Genomic DNA, 19,656 nt, shown 5'->3' with positions numbered 1-19,656 from the left:
TTTTAGTCAGGCCAGAACAGAAGGAGTTTATTACTACAGCTATGAGGGAGAGCACAGCGCAGCAGTGACAGACACTGCTGACGCGAGCTCTGCCCAAATGGGGCAGTTACACAGCTTGTATACCTTCAGGTTATGCAACTCATTCTTCACCAAACTGTGTCAGATAAGCAGGATATTGGAAATAACAATAGCATTCATTCTTCAGATAAAGAGGATCTAGCCAGCATACCCTTTAACAAATAATTCACTCCTTTGTTAATTAAACTGGTGAGACCATTACCTGCAAATATTTAATTTGTGAGTCTTACAAAGGCCTATGAGGCATTAACTATTTTACTACCATGCTGGCGAGGTCTGACTTCAGCACTGGGCTCAAACCACCCACCGGCAGAGAGCAGAGGCTGAGCCAAATACTGGATGGGGGAACCTACCTTTGGCACTGACTGCAAAGTGCACGAGCCCTTAGGCTAGAGGTGAGCTGTGGGACTGCTCTTCCCACCCCACCTGCATGTGTATGCTTATTTATACTGTCAGAGCAGTTAACAGGAAAAATGGAGCTCTCTTAAAAATATTCTACTGCCTGTATCAAGCAGCACTTATTCTGATTTGTTTGATAGATTGAAAGGATTTCCCTAGCAGAACATTCCTCTGATGCACTGTCTGGATGAAGAACAAGATGGTTATTAACACACTTTTCACACTAAAAGTGAAGCCTTGTAGTATTTTTCTCTTGCTCCAAGAAAGATTTTCCAGAACCATTTTTCTCAGAAAGTAATCTAATTTTTACACTTACTTTTTCAAGGTTTACCCCAGAAACAACACATCTCCCAACAGCATTCTGGGCACACAGAGGAAAAACAAGCGAGTAATCTCCTATCTTAGCAGGATCATCCTACATTTTCATTGAGCCAGCTCACACTTCTCTGGTTTAATGGAACAGCTCACTTCAGCCAAGCTCGTGTCTGCGTCCAGGGAAAGTCAGCAGCGTTCACTGTGGTGGTCAAATGTTCCCAGTGCCCAGCCCTGATAGACCAGGTTTGTGTTTCTCTACCCCACGCTGCAAACACAGTTCATCCATCCTGCAGGTGGAAACCCTTCCTGGGAACAAAGGCAAGTTTGGCCTTCACAGTGCTCTTTTCCTCGATCCCTGGGTAGGATGACATCCAGGGCCACAGCAGCTTAAGCAGGTCCCACAGGTCATGTCCCTTCTGCCTTGACCTGATCAGAGCTGGTGTTTCTTTTCTGTGAATTGCCCTGTTGGGAACTGGAATGGACACACTTCTCCTGCAAACTTGATGGTTGACATGCGGGACAGCCTAGGTAGAAAAGACGTCTTGTATCGTACTCACATGCTCTTAAACAATCCCACCTTTCCCATCTGGACATGGATGGGAACTCTTCGTCCCAGGCCAAAGTCCTCTTCTGCACAGGCCAAAACATTCTTTCAGACACTGCCAGTTTGTTCCTTGGTATTTCTTGCATGTAGACATGCCAAGCCAAATTAAGCTAATAACATGTAAAAAGCTGAAGCAGAGAGAGGCAAAAGTTTGGAAGGAAGCAGCTTGAACAATTCTGGTTTCACTGAAGAAGCTTCACGTAATTTGCTGGAAAGAGGCCTACTTTGCCATGACACTGCCCCCGCCACCAGCCTTCGTCTACCATCTCAATGTGTGTGATTGTGTCATCAGGGTCAAAAGAAATCTCATCATCTCCATCTGCAAAAGATTTAAGAAAAGATAGTCACAATGCAAAGAAGATAACCGCAGAGAGCTGTTTTTATGTCTCTCCTCTCCCTTCTGCCAGGAGGAGAATATAGAACAAGCATTCAGGTAATCCTCAGACTTCATCTCACCTAACCCCCATCAAACAGCACAGATAAGGCAGAGAAAGAGCAAGACTTTACAGATGAGAGATGAAACTTCTCTGTTTCATCTGAGTCAGGTTTCATTCTGCTTTCCAAGAAGAAGAAATTTAAACCACCAAGTTGAAATCTTTTCACCACTACTGATAGTGTAAGCTACCACCTCCCTGTCACACCACCCTGACCAGCTCCCAGTGCCTCTCCCCACAGCCTGGATGGCAGACCCACCTCCCTGGTAATCGTAGAGAGCCACTGCACAGGTCCCAGGCACCTCGACCTCATAAACATTGTCCGTTTCCCCTGCAGAAGACAGGACAAGCAGATAAGAGAGAGGCTGAAAGCAGCTGTATAGATGTGGCCAGTGCCACCCTCCACCCAGTTGTCAGCCTTGGGGTGAACCACACATCCAAACCCTACCAACAGGGAGAGATGTACCATGGCTCAAAGTGAGGTACGGCTTCCCTCCCCTTCTGTGACGAGGGAGGCGAGGTCCTGATGCTTCATGTTCCTCTCCCAAGAAAAAGGCTGGACATAACTCCAGCCTGTCCACTTACCATCTCCAGTACCAATGAAGCTGCGACAGAAACATCACCAACAACAGCCTATGAGGTTTGCTTATGTGCTTGGAGGAAGACTAACCTGCACTCCTCACACCCAGGAGACACCACCAGACCAGGTCCCATGAGCACTAGCCATTTGAGCAAATTAAGAGAATAATTGGGCTGAATTAGGAGGGCATCCCCAAGCCTCAGTGCAGCACTAGCAGTCACTTGCCAGGAAACAGGCACCAAGAACATCAGTCCAGGTCCAGCTTCTTTAGATCCCATGGCAGCCCTCAGTCCTCCTGCTGGAGTTCTGCTCCAACAACCTGGCCCAGCATCCCATACAGCTGATCTCGCACCTTGGAGCCAGGTAAGGGAGTGGAAGATGACCAAGTCTCCATCATCATGGGCTGCTACCATGGCCACAGTAGACTTCAGGATAAAAATTCCCTCTGGAGTCTATTCCATACATTCAGTGAGGTGAGCGGACAGACACAAGCTCCCCAGGACATGGGCTTTTCCATCAGTACTCACCTAGGTGGGGCTGGCTCTGGCTGGGCTCCTCAGGAAGAATCTCCTCATAGTCCTCACCTCCATCTCCTCCCTGGTCATAGATGGCATCCAGCTTTCCCAAGGGTGCTGGCAGCTCCTCATAGTCAGCACCTCCACTGGTACTGTCACAGTAGTCAGAGGGCTCTGGCAGCTCCTCATAGTCTTCACCAGCATCCAGACTTTCACTGTAGATGGGCTGATCCTGGCTGGGGATCTTGCAGAGTTCTTCACCCAGGTCTGCTGGCCTCGGTGGCAAAGTGGGTGGTGTTTCCTCATCCTCCCTTTTTGCCTCCTGCTGTGAAATGAGAAAGTGCCAGCAAAGTCACCTGCAAAGCATCCACTGCAAGCAGCTCTCCCGTGACTGCACAAGGCCCAACACAAGGGAACCAGCTCCACTGTAGGTGCCTTTAGAGACACCATGACAGAAATGGGGCATCATCCTCCGCACAATGGGAAAACAGCTCAGCCATTAGGTCTGTGCTGAACTGGCACCTGGGGTTGCTGTGAAGATGCTCATGGCTCATTTATTCAAAGCTCTTTCACATACTTAGCTACAGCTCACTGTACTGCCACTGCACTGACCCACTCCAAGAGCCCAGCTCATGGTGTAAGGTGCTGTGCAGGCATGTCCCATCACCACCCCAACATCTCCCCTCTCACTCCTTCCAAAGCCTCTCCCACACTGCAGCTGTGCTCCCCTTCTTCATGCAGGGCTTCCCGTAAAGCACAGCCCCCTCCCAGGTGTAATGCCCTCCGTCTGCTCCCCCTCCTGCATCTCCTCAGCCCACTTTGGCACCTGTTCTGCTTGTGACACAGCCCTGTCTCGGTCAGCACTCTTGAGCACCCTTGTTGGCTTGGTGGCAGGGGCTGCCTCTGTGTGGTCCTTGTCTCTCTGTGGGATTTCCTGCTGGAGAAAAGGCATCAGATCCCCTCAATCCCTTTGAATGAGATCCCAAGCAATGTCCGTTCCCATTCTCAACTCAGAAAATTTTCCTTCAGCTGAAATCTGTTCCAGCTTACAGAGCACCTCTCAGTTTTCCTCCAGCTGAAATCTGTTCCAGCTCCCACAAACCTGCCCTAAGGACTGGACACTAGCAGGCCTGTAATGCCTATGGGGTCTGCAGAAAGCAGCCGTGAGGAGGGAATCTATCAGGGAGTGCTTTATTAGTGAAGCATTAGCGGTGCACTGAATGCAGAAACAGCACGATGTAGAAGGAGGTCTTGTAAATGTGAGGGTTTGGATGCAACCTCCAGTTTGGAAAACCCTGACTGCAGTCTGCTGGGATGGCAGTACTGGGGAGGTGTGATTGCACCGTGCTTGCCAGGCACTAGAGGCAGAAGGCACAAGGGGTCATGGCTGGGTGCAGACCCGTCCTGATCTGTGTGCCAAAAGGGAAAATCCAGTGACAGCTGTGAAGTTCAGTGGCAGTCCCTGGCAGCTGCGGGGAGGCAGTTTAGGCAAGAGGTTACTGTGAAGAGATCGGATAGACACGGAGCTGCATGGCCCTGAGGAAAAGTCCGGTTTGCAAGCCTTGGAGGACATGGCAAGATGGCCACGGCTCACCTTCCGCCGAGCCACCTGGTACTCCCGAGCCTGCCGCCTCATCCTCTCTTCCTCTGCCTGCCTTCTGCTCTCCTCCTCTGCTGACTTGGCCATGTTTTCAAATCGTGACCGCAGGCTGCTGGTGCCACTGGAAGCTCCTGCGGAGAAGACAGTTGATCACACATGCCCAGTGGCTCCGTTCCACCACCCCAAGCATCCAGGAGGAACCTAGTCCTCTGCCTCTCCCAGAGAAACTTGTAATCCAGCCACCTTCTCCTGTCCCTCAGGTGAAACCCACATCCCACCACAGCACAGGCCAGCCAGTGTGCTGCCATAGAGGGACCACAGCTTCCAACCAGGCCCAGGGCTGGTAATCAGTTTCTCACCTGCCTCCAGAGATCTTGTTTTCTCGTACGAGGAGGTGGGAGCTGTCATCTCGTTAAAGCCAGCGGCACTCTGTGAGAGGAAGTGAATGAGGTGTTCAGCTTGTTAGGCAAGGACAGTGCCAAGGTCTCCTGCTGGGTTTGTCTACTGGTGACTGCAAGCTTTGTTTCCAGCTGTGTCTGTCCTCCTCTGTACAACTGCCACAGCCCTGTGGAGGCTGCTGGCTGCAGCCCTGCTCTCCTGGTGCTTCCCTGCATTGTGGCAGTGCCTGCTGCCCTCCAGCCAAAGGCAAGGGCTGCTCCTGTTAGACGGGTGGCACTCCCAAGGGCTGGAAAGGTTGCATGGAGCCAAGCAAAAGAGGCTGCACAGGGGCAAGATGATGGCTGCATGGGACAGCAAGGCTGGGCATTCATGGCAGAAGTGCTCACTGGTAATGGTAAAAAGCTGAGTGGATGCCTGGCAGTCTTGCTGAGGTCCAGAGAGCCAATGTCCCGTGCACTCGGGTGCACTCAGGGGCATGATTGGTGGCAGGGGCTGCCTCTGTGTGGTCCTTGTCTCTCTGTGGGATTTCCTGCTGGAGAAAAGGCATCAGATCCCCTCAACCCCTTTGAATGAGATCCCAAGCAATGTCCGTTCCCATTCTCAACTCAGAAAATTTTCCTTCAGCTGAAATCTGTTCCAGCTTACAGAGCACCTCTTAGTTTTCCTCTAGCTGAAATCTGTTCCAGCTCCCACAAACCTGCCCTAAGGACTGGACACTGCAGTTGCAGTCCCTGCAACCATCATGCCCGTGCACTCACAGTGGCATGATGCATGGAAGCACTTCCCTATTGGATGCGCAGCTGCAGCTGCCTAACCGTGAAAAACGTGCATCCCTTCAGCAGGTCGTTGCCTGCAGTACATGTGTACGGCAGCATTGGCTGGAAAACATCGAAGTGAAAATATGCGTGAACGTCTAAGCTATCGCTGGCTTTATGAGATGTGAAGAGATGGCTAAACCGGTAATAGCATCGATGAGATGATTGCAGCAAAAAGAAAGTGACATACAGGGGGTTTATCTACTTTAATGAGGCAACTACTTCATACAAAAAGGAAACTGCAGGTAGGATCATCTGTCAGACTAATGCAGCTGTATGTCGGGCTCCACCTGCAGGTGTCACCAATGGGCTGGGGTGGCCGAGCTCCTACTACAGTCAGCGTTGCCCAGAAAGTTAGTTCTCTCCTTAAAGAAAACACCTGAGCAGGCAGTCAGAACCAGGTCTACACAAAAGGACATGTTCTTTATATGACAGTATTTAAATTCAGGAGTCTTAGTGTGAGAGCTGAATCCTACACTTAGTATTCAAACTTTGTCAAAGGGGAGTTAAGATTGCCTTAAGTGGTATATTATGCTCTACTCCGGAGCAGTGAATTCAGCACTACTGCAGTGCCTGAAAACTAGGCAATCGGTACTTGCCAAAATATACTTCTTTTTACTGTCTTTGATTATGCTTCAATACTCTCAAAATGAATAAATTCATGTTCCACTTTGAGCTGTTCAAGAACTGCATATCCCTTCTCTGCAACCTGCTTCTAAAATGACTCACAGCCCTGACTTTTGCACAAGCACTCATCTGATCTTGCATGCTTTTTTCTGCCACATACATGATGCCTTGCCTTTTGACAATGCACCTCCATTTGCTGTTGTTAAATACATAGACCATGCTAATCTCTTCTGCAGGCAGGATGCCATTCCCACTCTGCTACCGGCTCAGCCTACACATGCAGCATGAAAAAGAGCATGCTCAATTGTTACGGGTATGCGTTTATGTCCTTCCTTGGCTTAGAGCCCTGCAGAAAGGTCATCGTCTCCTTCCTCCAGCTCCTGAGTGTGGTGATGTTGGTAGCATTCCAGGCACAACAACTGTGCCCAACAACAGAAAAAGTATGGTTCAGGGAAGGTACCCTTGCTTCCTTCTCCAAATGCCCCAAGGCCCCACCACCACCCAGGATTCTCATCTTTTAGGGTATCCCCATCCATGCAGATCATCATCCACCAGCAAGACCTCCCTTCCTGAACAAGCTTGCAGAGTAGCCTGCCAAAGCACAATGTTAATTCAAGTGCCCGAGACAGTCTGCGTCATTTTGACTGCAGGAGAACCTTTGCCTGGTTTCAGCCCAGACAGAAAACTTGAACCAGCAAACTGGATGAGCTCTTCTCATGCAAGGTTGATCCCTGCCAATCCCAACCCTGCTGGGTTTTGTTAAGGTTTGCAGGTGGATGACTATGCCCTGGCCTGAAATTTAGCTAACTGACCTGATCATAAGAAACTCCTGGACAGGACAGAAAAAACCTGTGGAAGGTAACAAATAACAGAGAAGCTGACAAGTTACAGACAGCGCCATGAGGAATGGCCAGATTTTACCAGTAGTTAAGGGGGAGCGATATGGGGCCAGTCACTCCTGCACAAAGCCATACCGGCTGGGGAGTAGTATAGGAGGATGAGGAGCCATATACCAGAGAGGTCATAGATCTGTATCACATACTGGAAAGACCATGGAGATCTGCAAGTTGGCTACTTGAGAGACCAAAGATTCCAGTCAGCTTCTGGGAAACCTTGTTTACGTGTGGGTGTGACAGCTGCTAACAAACCTTATGCCTTGAGTAAGAGCAGCTAGAGGAATTGCAGCCACAGCGGCACCACCTTCTCACTGGAGGTAGCCCAAGGCAAGAATCACTCTGTATGCATACTGCTCCCTGCACGATCACCACCTACCAGTCAGTGCTGGGGACATGACACCAGATGGGCTTTCAGTCTGGTCCAGCAGCCCTCCTGTGTCAGAGACAGTGCCTGCATGGTGCAGTAGCCTGTGGCCTCTCAGACTTCTCACAAGGCTGCACTCTCACAAAATTTCATCTCCAAGGAGCCATCACGGCTCATCCTGACTGTATTGGTACACAAAGGGCCTGTAGGAGTGATGGCAAGCAGCCAGAACACTCCCAGTATCTCAAATGGTACTAGATATCCAGGAGGGAACAGCCTGATGCCCTTAGAAAGCTCCTCACTGGCTCTGCTATTAAATCCTGCCCCAAGAGAAAGCAGGTGTATGACTGTTCAGTCCGAGAGTGCAATGATTCAAAAGCAGCCGAGAATGGAGAAAACTTCTTCTTCCTTGCATTATGATCTCCCCAGGCTGCACTCCTCTGCACCCTCTGGTATTTACACTGGGCGACTTCCCTCACCCTTGCAATAGCTGTGCACAGAGCAGTGGGACCTCATCTCCAGCTGGGAAGTCTCTTCACTTGCAGCAGTGCACTGAGCAGTGATTAGCAGGAAGCGATTGCAAGCTGCAGCATGTGGTCTTACCTTATCTACTCTGTCCTTCTGGATCCCATAACGGCCTCCAAACCCCTTGGCATAGTCTGTATGGAAAAAATGGGGCTATTTTATAATATTTTATATTCTGTGTGCACTTCTGACTTCAGTATGCTGTGAACAGGGAAATTCGTTAGCTCTGTCTGCACCTTAGAACCATAGAACTGTTTAGGTCGGAAAAGACCTTTAAGATCATCAAGTCCAACTGTTAACCTAGCACATATGGAACTAAATAGAGATAATACATGCAAAATGCTCTGGACAGTAACTTTTAAGACTACTCCTTCATTCCTCTGAGCGAAGTGCACAGGTGTTCAGTGCTGTACACTGCCAAATCTGCTTCCAAGGCACTGGCGTGAGAAGCCAGTCATGCCATTGGAGTGCAATGTGGCCTTAATCACTGAAGTTATAGTCAGGCCATCCCTGGAACCTGCTTTGCCTCATTCCCATGAGCTCACCTTTCGAATGAGCTTATGATCAGGATCATACCTCACAGAGAAAGCACAGTATAGTCTGGGAAGCCTGATTCAGGGACTTGGATTCCATGTCCCCCAGCGATCCAAGCATGCACCTACTCTGGCAATTTATCCTTGCACTTTGGGAGTTCACAATGTCCCAGCTGCTCTGCAATGTTGTACACATTCAGTTTTCAGCAGCTCGATCTCTGTCAAGTATGAGCCACCAGCTCTACATACGTGTGTGCTCCAAGGAAATTGTGCTGCCAGCTCTGGTAGTATTGCCCTACCTGTCTGAGATGCATGGGGTTGCACTTCCTCCTGATGGTCCCAGCCGTGAGCGCTCTTGTCCTGACGATCACTCTGGACCCCAAACTTCCCACCGAAGCCCACAGAATAGTCTTCAGCCACAGGCATCCAGATCATGGCATGGAAGACAACAGACAAGGGAGGGAAAAGAGAAAAGTGGCAGCACTGTGAGCTCAGGCTGTTCTAGCAGGGGCAATAGTTTCCCCTGCCCAGGACTTAGAGAAGACATGGAACCAGTCCAGATTTCCCCACTGGTGGCTGCAACAACAGCCCTGCCTTGCCCCTGGGACATGTCACCTGCTGTTAGCACCTGTCTGGGCTTCCCCTACACTTCCTTTGGTGACATACTGCCCAGGAGATCCCTGTGCCCATAGAAATCTGCTGCTTTTCTTCATTTAGCCTGAATTTTTTCCAGCAGTCGGGCACCACGCAATGGCTTTGTTCACCTGACCCATTTCTTTGCTGCAAGCACTGGGCACCCAACAGCTTACCGCAGCTTTTCCACCATTCATGCAGCAGGCTGCAAAAACCAAGCACAGTGTCCTGCAGCCTCAGTGGGCACAGTCCCAACAGTCCTGACACTGCCTGCTGCATCGGGCTCCCCCAGCTCACCTTTCTGAGAGTCATGCTTCTCTGCCTGGCTTTTGTAGTCAAATCCCACTGCTGCTTTGTCCACCTTGTCCCTCTCCACACCGTAACGGCCACCAAAGCCTTTGGAGTAATCTGGGATAGTGCATGGAGAGAAAAGCTGCCCTGAGCATGGGGCTGGTGAGGGCAGGAGGTAAAATGGGGAGCAGCACTGGGGAGGAGCAAACAGGGAGGAGGAAGAGCAGCAGGGATGATGGGGAACACGTGTAGAAACAAGGGATTTGGAGGAGTCAGAGTGGATGGCAGGGAGCACCGTGAGGGCCATTAAGGACGAGGGCAAGCATGGGTCATGGCAGCAAGACAGCCTGAGCACCATGATCAGCTGGAGACACAGCAGGCTGAGAGGGCAAGGAAGAAAAGCCAAGGGCAGCTGGGGAGGCAGTGGGAGCTCAGCCACCCAAGGACGCAAAGCCAAGGCAAGACTTGGGCACTGACAGCCTGGGCATCCACCCACTCACACATCTCCAGAGCAAGGATTTCAGCCTGTGGTCTGCCAGTCTCTGAAAAGGTCTGTGAACAAGTATATTTAGCCCTTGAAAGTACAGAAGAAATAGCCAAGTTATCTCAACTTCTACAAGGAAACCACTGACTCTTCGATACTGCAGCAAAGGCTGAAACCCACATTTCTGGAGACATGCTCCATCTCTCCCCCAGGCTGTCTCTGCCACACTCGACCATTGTGTGATAGAGGCACAGCACATCTTCCTTATGCCTCCCCTTTTTCTATCTTCTAAACTAATAATGTATTAACTACTTCAACTGTGTTCAGTTACTCTCTAAGGACTAGCTTGTTATTATTGGCTGATGTCCTAAGAAATTGCAGCCTCTATCCTAGCTTCTGGCTGTATAGAGGCACTTTCAGAAACCTGGTCTGCCAGCTCTGTTTCCAAACCCTGCCCTTCAGGAGTAAATCAGTTACCTCTCTTTGTTCCTGTTCTTACAGGTCTGCATTTCACAGGAATGAGTTGGGGCATCTCCGACAAATTTAACCTTATCAATCTATGAAGACTGTGATCTAGAGAAATATTAATGAAAACATTTTGTATTCAAGAATGGGTCTCTGTTTCATAGAAGCTCAGTTACTTAAGGATGAATCTGTAAGTTCTAGAAATGTCTTAAACTTATCTCAATTAAACTACTATTTACCATTATGAAATGGACCTTTTAGGATGTTGTTTTCAGCAAATGTAGATGTTATGACTGTTATCTTGTTGCTGGAGTTTCCAGTATGGACCCATTTTTATGAAAACCAATCCAAACACCTTAGCCTATTTCTAACATTTTCATTTTGTCTTGAGCATTTTCTGTGGTTTTACACAACCCGATGAATTTCTATGTCTACAACCTAGTATACAATCTCTTATAACGGAATATGTTAATGTAGCACAACTGCAAGAGATTCGTTCATTCAAGATCAACCAAGAATACCTCAAACCATCTTCCTTCTTTTATAGTTTCCTCTGAAATGAACATGATTCAGTTCTTCTTTTCTTGGTAATGTACTCCTCACATTTATCTGAAACAGTAACAGCCCTTGCCCTCTCATCCTTTCTTGGTTGCAGAATACTTATAATACCTTTAGTTTCAGTTCTTGTGAAGTTCTTAATGAATATAGCTGCTCGTATGTATATGTCAAAGCTTGGCTGAGTCATCTTCAGAATTCTGCAAAAGTTTGGGTGCTGTACAGGCTTTTGTTTCTCTATTTGTTGTTGTGCCCTTTCTTAAATGCCACTTTTTCAGAAATGACTTCTCACGTCCTACAGTGCTTGGATTCCTGCTGGAACTGTTGCACAGAAGGACTTGTAGAGGAAACGGAGAATCAGCCATCCACTGGGGAGGTGAGTGGGGGTGTCTTCTCTGCTCAGCCATGACATGGTTTCCATCAAAGCAAAACATAGAGACAAGCCAAACATACAAGAGAAGGGTGGTGACAGGACAGCATGGAATGGGGCCGGCAAGGGTGACCGACTGGGAACAGGTATATGAAGCAAGTGACAGGTGGGGGATAACAAAGGAGACTGCGCCACAGCAGACAGCACAGGATATTTGGAGCAGAAGAGAAGCTGGGCAAAATGTTGAGGGGCCACACGTGCCCATGGACTTGCCTTTCTGGGATGAGTGTTTCTCCACCTCACCCTTGTATTCAAAGCCCAGTGCTGACTGGAACAAGAAGGGGAGGAATGTCAGTCATCCTGAGGGCTAAGCTGGGTCTCACCCACCCTCCTCCAGGGACCGGGCTGGGACCCTGCTCCCTGTCTTGTGCTGCAACATGCAGACGCCTGGCCACTCCTCAGCCTCTCACACCACCCCTGCTGTCCATGCGGCAGTGTGTCCAGGGACAGCCCCTCACAAGTGTCCATGCACTCCAGGTAAGAAGGCCACAATCCTGACCTCACTTCAGCAGACAAGGCAGCTGGGCAGCGTTGGACACCTGTATGTGCACAGGAGGGACAGCATCCTGCTGTCCCCGTCCAGTTCTGCCACAGCTTAGGGATCTGGAGATGAAAAACACCACCCACAGCCCCCAAGACAAACACAGCGTTGCCCGTATAGGACAGTGGAAGCACATTAATGCACAGCAAGGAGTTAATCTCCACAAGTGCCCTGCAAATCATCATCAATCATTGTCCTGCACACAGGAGTGAGCTTTGTGTTCCAGTGGAGACCACGGTGCATGGCATGCAGAGACCTGCAACCACCAGCACTTTGAAAACTGTGGCCACAATCCTAAATGTAGCACAGTGTTTTAGGGGCAGCACCGAGCACAGGCGGCAAGTATGCATTTCAGCTGCCCTGTCCAACACACCTTGTCAGCTCGGTCCCGCTGGACTCCATACTTGCCCCCAAAGCCCTGGGCTGCATCCGTCTGCGAGGAGTGCTTCCCAACATCAGCAACATACTCGTGGCCCACTGCGCACTGAGAAGAGAGAGAGCATGACATGAGCACCCATGGTCAGACTGGCAGGGTGGACAGAGACATAGGCGCCACACAGTTGTTCTGCCCCACTGACGAGATACTGGTAGTCATGAGGTGACAGGTCCAAACTGACTGTGCTGGTGGCAGCGATGCCCTCCACACGGCCTTTGCCAGTACCAGCTCTGCTCTGAAACCTGTGATGTAGCTTCAAGGGCAGCCATCCCACACAGACTCCCACTGCCAGCTCATCGTGCAATCCATGGGATGCTGAATACCTGCTGCTCCCAAATGCCAGTGGTGTGGTGAATAACCACATGGGGAAACTGAGGAGAAAAGTGTGGATAGGCATGCACAGCTGGAAACCCGCAGGCAGCAGGTCTGGCACCTGCTCCCTCTTTTCTGTGTCTGAGGGTGAGGGTCAGCACACCTGACTGGGATCACCCTTTATGCCTAGCACAGGCCCAGCCAGGGTCCCACTGCACTCTGCTGGAGGTGCTGTGGCCAAGAATTGCACACACTCCTCAGGAGATGGGCCAGAGGCTAAATGCTTACAACATCCTGGTGCAACTGGACAAAGGCCGAGGAGCTGCTCAAAGACATCCTCACTCTGCTCTGGCAGAAGGGTTTGAGCATGGCTGCTCCATTTTGGCTTCCAAGAAATGTTTGTTTCCTGCTCTGTCATCCTGGTATCACGCACGCCCACAGTGACCCCACAAATTGAATACTACTGCAATCTTATCATCTCCCTTTGGAAAAAAAAAGAAGTATTAAATGCTGTGTCTTGGTCCAGATGAAATGTACAGGAAGAAGCGTGTTGATGGTTATCAGAAAACATAAAACAGATTTGATGTGAGAACAGCGAGTATGAGCTAGGGCTTCATCCTGGGGGAGATATAGCAGACGTCTGCAATGGAGAATGTGAGGAAGGAATTATTATTCATTAGCTCTCCAAGTACAAGTAGGGAGGCACGTAATTTAATTGTCATGCAGCCGTTTTGAAACAAACCACAGAAAGTCCTTCTTCACCGCTAAGGGAGTGTTGCAAGGAAGTTGTAGAGACAAATTATACAAATGGGTTCAGACAAATCCTGGAGACCAGAGTATGGGCTACTTAGACATGTGTGAATCTGCACAGCCGTGCCAGCTCTCCATTCTCTCCCTTCAGGGTCAGGCAAGAAAACAGGGATGCTCTTTCTTTATGAGAAAAAGACTTTTCCACTGTGGCCCAAGGAAGCCCTCTACAACTGTTACCTTATCCATTCGGTCCCGCTCTGTTCCAAACTTGCCCCCATAGCCATAGGAGGCCTTGGGGCCCGTCTCCAGCTCCTTCTTCTTGATGACCTCATGTTCCTCCGACACCTTGTTCCTCAGCTGGTGGATGCTGGTGAGGCAGAGAGAGTCAGGGCAGGTCACTGTGGGATTTTGTGGACCCATGCAGCCAGCTGGAGCACCCCTGTGCCCCTGTCCCAGCCAGAACCCAGCACAGAGCAGGATATAAACCCACTGTGGCCACACACATGCAGCCACTGCGCTGTGGCAGGAGATGATGCTACCCTGGGGGCTGGTGATGGACCCAGGGTGGCAGGGTCTGTGTGTGCACCCAGCCCCCATTCAGGGCTACACTCTGTCTTCAGAAGGAGCCCAAGGCTTCCTTTTCTGTGTGCTGCACTAGCCACACTGTGCAGGGCAGTGCTGGGGCATCCCGGAGGAGCTGCTGGATGGGGTCAGCTTGGCCAGGGAAGGAGCGGGGAAGTCTTTAGGGACAGCCACTGTCTGGAGGCAGCTGAAAGCTGACGCCCGGCGCCACCGCAGGTGGCCTGTGAGCCCTGCTCTGGGGCGACACCAGCACCCCAAACGAAGAGCCTGGATGCAGCAGGCAGAGCCTGGGCGGGCAGGCTGCAGCCCCGAGGAGCTCCTCACCTGGCTGAGGCTGCTGCTCCCCCGCCACCCCCGCTGCTTCCCGGGCCCGCCGCCCCCGTGCCCCACACTCACTCGATGTGCTCGGCACGTCCGGAGCCCTCGATGGTTTTGGCTCCCCAGCGCTGCTCCTTCTCGGAGATGTCGTTCTGCAGAGCCAAGCACAGCCGTCAGCAGCCATCCCCAGGGAATAGGGCTCAGGCCCTCGGTCCCCAGCCACCAGTGGGGCCATGGGTGGCCCCGGCCCTTTTCCTCAGGGAGAAGCTAGCCAAACAAAACTTCTCTGGAAATAGTTGAGGAAAAATAGTGGAAAGATGCTGAAGGGAAGGTTTGAGTCAAGGCCAGCTGTTCTGCCTCAGCTGTGTTACAACAGCACTTGTTCGGTCTTCTCAGAAGGCCTGGATGAGTATTTGATAAATTGAAGCATCAACAAAGACTTTCCTAATATAAGGTAAAGCTAAAAGTATGTATATACGAAATAGATTAAAAAAAAATAATAGTCTTACTCCATTCAGGCTTATTTTAAATGCTTCCACAAATAGAACAAATGAAGTAAAATAAAAGAATTTTGACAGCATAAAATTTTGTAAAACATGAATAATTGGGAACTTTGAGGAGGGGACACACTTTTCTGTCCCAAAGTAGAATTTCTTATTGGAAATAACTAGGCAAGACTGAACTTCAGAAACACAGGACTCTTGCACAACAGAAGAGTGTCTGTCAAGAAACTACCTTGGAAAGGAAACCAAAATCCCAACAGAGCTGAGAGACCTGCGGCTGTAAATCGCGGCTGACACTCCTTGGCGTCAGGAGGACAGGACTTGGCTGTGCTGTACGCTCCTAAGAGCTTTAGGAAAAGGGTATGAAGAATGTCTTGAGATAGTAAAGGACTGTTTAGATTAACCAACCACAGGAAACAAAGCAGTGCAGAAAAATGTTGTGATGCCGAATCAGTGGATGACAAAATTGTACATGAAGGTTAGTGTTAATAAGTACAACATTAAAGCATATGGGGGGGAGGGGGGAGGGGGAAAATCCTAATTATGTCTGCACAACGATGGTTCCAAAATATGTACCATTCAGGAAGGAGTAGGAAATTTGGAATTATGTGCAATTATGTAGAAGAGTAGCAAATACAGAATGGGCCAAAAAGCTGAAGTGAGTGACTTACTAGGAAAGGAATAGAGAATCAAACAGAAAATGAAAATCATGACACTGTATGAACGCATGGGGTTCCCACTGGCTGAGCCCTTCTATTCTCTTACTATCTCACCTAGAGAATTGGACTAGATAGAAAATGAGGCTATTCAGAGGCATGTAGCTGCATCTGTACAAGGTGACCATAAACAGACTAAGATTTTTCCATTTAGAAGAAAGACAAATGAGGGCAATGCTGGAATCCTGTACAATTACCAACAGTGTGGGAAGGAGAAAATGTAAGCTTTTGCTATTTCTTGTAACATAACTTGTGGGGAGGGCTCAGTGAAGTTACCAGGGAGTAGGTTTAAAAGAAACTAAATATTCTCTACCCCTTAAGTGATACTACTTGTAGTCAGATGTGTGGTGCACTGATGTAGGAAGTTCTGGATACTAAACATAGATAAGGGTCGGAAACAGTTTAGATGACCTGACAGTACCTGTGAGGCATTGGTGGTATGCTGTGCCTCACCCCCAGCCCGGGACCAGGTGACCAGCATATGCCTAGAGCCAGTGAAACCTTCACACCACCACCACCCCACCCCCCACCCCACCCCCATTATGGATTACCACATCAGACACTCACCACAAAATCGGGGTCAGTGTCCCAGTCGTCTCCCTGAGCCTCAACCTTCACTGACATGTCATGTCCCACGACTGCTCTCCACATCTGCACAAGGAGGACACGCCATCAACCAGAGCCCAGCCTGCGGGCACTGCTGGCTCACAGCCATCGGCATGTCAGACCACAGCAGTCATGGTAAAACCAGGGCTGGAAAGGGACCCTTGGAGGCCATCTGCCCTGCTGATCTCTCTGTCATTCATACAGCACAGGGCACCCCAAAATTGCTGCTCGTGAGCCCCAGCACCACTTTCAGCAAAACACAGGCGTTTTAAGTGTAAACCACAGTCTTCATTCAGGCTGACTCCGTGGTTAAAATGCACACCTTATTTTAATGCAAATTAGTGCCAGCATCCAAATGCCTGGTTCTGCTTTTCCCACATACATTAATGCTCTGTGCTGTGGGAGACTGTTCCCTGCTGTTAAGCACTGTCATGGCACACCACCAGGAGCCGTGGCTTGCTCTGCCACCATGATGCAATGCTTATTTACCTGAGGTTGGACTCCTCAAGTCTCTTGTCTGTTTTCCAACCTTTTCATCACTGCCTAGCGTGCTAGAGAAGGTTCAGAGCAAAGCTGTACTCTGGTCTGACGGTGCTGGTACAGTATGCCGTGTTGTGTTTGTGTGTGTCAAATGGTAAAAAGGGGAAATAGAGCCAAAATCATTACGTATGCAGGGCTGCAAAGGCTGCAGCTGCGGTGGTGCAGCTTGCACAGGCTGTCCAAAGAGGCCTGGAGGAAGTGATAGACCCAGGAAGAGGAAGTTACAGAAAAGTAATGTAAAAACTAAACCTCCTGCATTTCATTTTCAAGGGGACAGTGAAAAGAGGTGATGAAAAAACCCCTCCCAAACCACACGTTTTCTACAAAATGAGAGACAGAAGAAAGATTATTACATGGCTGGCTTGCCCCTACACCACAAAACAGAGCAATCATTCTCAGCAGAGCTCTCACGTCCCACCAACACCGCTTGTGGCCTTGAGGAGCCCCAAATTGTTCTGTTGCCCAAAGCTGCTTGTCACTTGGCCAGAAAGGCTGAACGGAATGCACAGCAAAGACTGTGCTGCTGAGCCCTGTTTCACATCACTGCAAACACCACGTAAACCTGTGAACAGGCCACCAGGAAGGAAGAGGACTGCTTGGTGGTGGATCCTCGTTTAACAGTATGCTTTTGCTATGAACTTCTCAACAGCACTAACTTCTCAATCCCACAACCATAGGGGAGCCTACAAACTGGCCCCAGGTGCCCAGGACAGTTGCTTTTTGTGCAAGCAAAATGTTTTTGCTGAACAAGTAATTAACTGTGCGACACAAAAAGCTGTTAATAACCTTCCAGTTCAGCACAGTGCCCTGGTCAGTTCAGTTTCAAGCTGCCCTTACCGATTACATAGAGAACCAGCACTGTAAGACCAGGGAGCAAAGACAACAGAAACTGAAAGACCACAGCAGGGACAAGTCTTTCTTTTATTAAACAAAAGCCACATAGTTAGCTAAGGGAGAGGATGTGGGACCAAGGCAGATTTACTGTGAAGATCTTCCCCAGGCTGCCTCAGAGGTGCTGGGGGTGGGGGGCAGCTGTCCTACTCCAGAACACTGACAGTAATCTCATGACAAACTGAATACAGCTAATTGCAAATGGAAGCAGGGGAAGCAGGAAGGCTCATGTGGGCAACATAGCACAATCTAGCAATACCTTTCCTCTTCTTTTTCCCTTCCTAATTTATTAACATCTCTTATGCCAAAGATTTTTAAAAGTTTCTGGCTCATTTTTGTTAATGATAAAATAGCTGCAAGAACCAGCTAGGACAGGGCTGTTCAACAGGGCAGCTGATCTGAGCAGCTAGCTCAAATGCAGGTGGTTCAGGATTTTGAATACTGCTATAAATGGTTCTTGATCACCTATTCTCCAAAGCCACCCACCGTGTATCTTGGGAACCATGAGTAACCTGAGTGTAATCACAACTCAAGGCTCCAGACACCCTCTATGAGGAATATCAGCCACGGTAGCGTCTCAACCCTTTAGTTTGTCCCATTTTTCCCCTTGAAAGCATCCACTACAGCACAAATATAGGGCTACCAGACTTAGCACAGTCATGCTGGTTGATCTGAAAATGTGGTTCTTTAGGGCCTCAAACACAAGAGCAGCAGCTATGGCCAAAGAGCAGACTACGAAGCAAATGCTGAGCACTATCAACTCACTCATGCTGGGTCAGGAAGCAGTTCTCTTTGCCCACCAAAACCCTACTTTTCTGGTTGCTGCTTTTCACATTCCACTCCCCAAACCCGCTCATCTTTCTTACCTTAAAAGGCTCACCAGCTCCTGCTGGCAAATGTGCTGCTTTTTGCTCTGGCACCTGTTGCTAGTGACAGCTTTAGGACTGCTGTGTGCTCCTAGTTCCTGGTTTAACTTCATCTATCTTCGCTTCCTGTGTCCCAGCCCCCATCTCTGCTCAAGTCGTGAGTACCGAAACCTGCCCTAGTGCGCTGCAGTTCCTTTGCATGCTGCCTATGCTCAGGGGTGCTGATAAGGCGTACACCCAGGACACAAATTTTGGACTCCAGAAGTAGTGCTTGATGGGGTACAATTACACTTCTCAGTGTGCAAAACCAGACTGTGATCTCCATTTTCATCTCTTGCAAAAAAATCACTCTGCCATAAAAGTACAAAAAAGTTAAAAGGCTGAAGCCCCTGGACTTGACGATTACAAAGAGATCCAAAGAAAGCAAGGTACTGCTTACAGAACTTGTTATGAAATTTGACTCAGTACTTTACAGCACATTTAAAAAAATATATAAACACACAGAGGCATACACACACATATACATACACACACATGCAAGTTCTTCCGGAACCAAAAGAAAAAAAAAAAAAGTAAATACCAGCTAGGAAGATGGAAAGCATGTCATTAAAGAATCCTAAACACTTACAGATTAAACTCTTTGGTACATTGCCTACTGGTGGAAAGTGCACAATTTTGGGATGAGTAGCATGAATCACACTAGTTTGACACTAGATAAACATCTCAAACCAAAATAACTTCCTTTCTGAATGAGTCAAGTGAAGCAAGAAAAGTTCCTAGGGTAGCAATTTCTATTTGACACAAGGGCAAGATATTCAGTGCTTGGAACAGAGTAGAATATGTCAGTTGGAAGTGACCTACAACAATCATCTAGTCCAATTGCCTGACCACTTCAGGGCTGTCCAACAGTTAAAGCATGTTGCTAAGGGCATTGTCCAAATGCCTCTTCAACGCTGACAGGCTTGGGGCATCAACCACCTTGCCAGGAAGCCTCATCCAGCATGTGACCACCCTCTTGGTAAAGACATGTTTCCTAATTTGACAGTGTCCTGG

At 49.1% G+C, this 19,656-nt stretch overlaps 1 protein-coding gene across 4 annotated transcripts; it reads right to left on the bottom strand.

The window, feature by feature from the left end:
- HCLS1 (hematopoietic cell-specific Lyn substrate 1) lies at nucleotides 1-18,759 on the bottom strand. 4 transcript variants are annotated; one of them, XM_055808372.1, is made up of 15 exons: nucleotides 18,604-18,759; nucleotides 16,268-16,351; nucleotides 14,560-14,633; nucleotides 13,819-13,948; nucleotides 12,457-12,567; nucleotides 11,756-11,810; nucleotides 9,615-9,725; nucleotides 8,984-9,094; nucleotides 8,230-8,285; nucleotides 4,885-4,954; nucleotides 4,520-4,656; nucleotides 3,752-3,859; nucleotides 2,938-3,247; nucleotides 2,090-2,161; nucleotides 1-1,715 (listed from the first exon to the last, which is right to left on the bottom strand). In XM_055808372.1, exons 2-15 carry the CDS (start codon nucleotides 16,349-16,351, stop codon nucleotides 1,579-1,581), a joined length of 1,566 nt encoding a protein of 521 aa, XP_055664347.1. In that variant the 5' UTR covers nucleotides 18,604-18,759; the 3' UTR covers nucleotides 1-1,578. The 4 variants fall into 4 exon arrangements, with proteins under 4 accessions (XP_055664347.1, XP_027651241.1, XP_055664345.1 ...); XM_027795440.2 differs by having other exon boundaries at nucleotides 2,938-3,250; nucleotides 3,752-3,862; nucleotides 18,604-18,758; XM_055808370.1 differs by having other exon boundaries at nucleotides 3,752-3,862; nucleotides 18,604-18,758.
- Between the last annotated feature and the right edge of the window lie 897 nt (nucleotides 18,760-19,656).

The sequence above is a fragment of the Falco peregrinus genome, chromosome 6 (genome assembly GCF_023634155.1).
Source record: "Falco peregrinus isolate bFalPer1 chromosome 6, bFalPer1.pri, whole genome shotgun sequence".
Classification (NCBI taxonomy): domain Eukaryota; kingdom Metazoa; phylum Chordata; class Aves; order Falconiformes; family Falconidae; genus Falco; species Falco peregrinus.
Note: the sequence above shows the minus strand (reverse complement) of the source record. Positions and strands in the feature narration are given on the sequence as shown.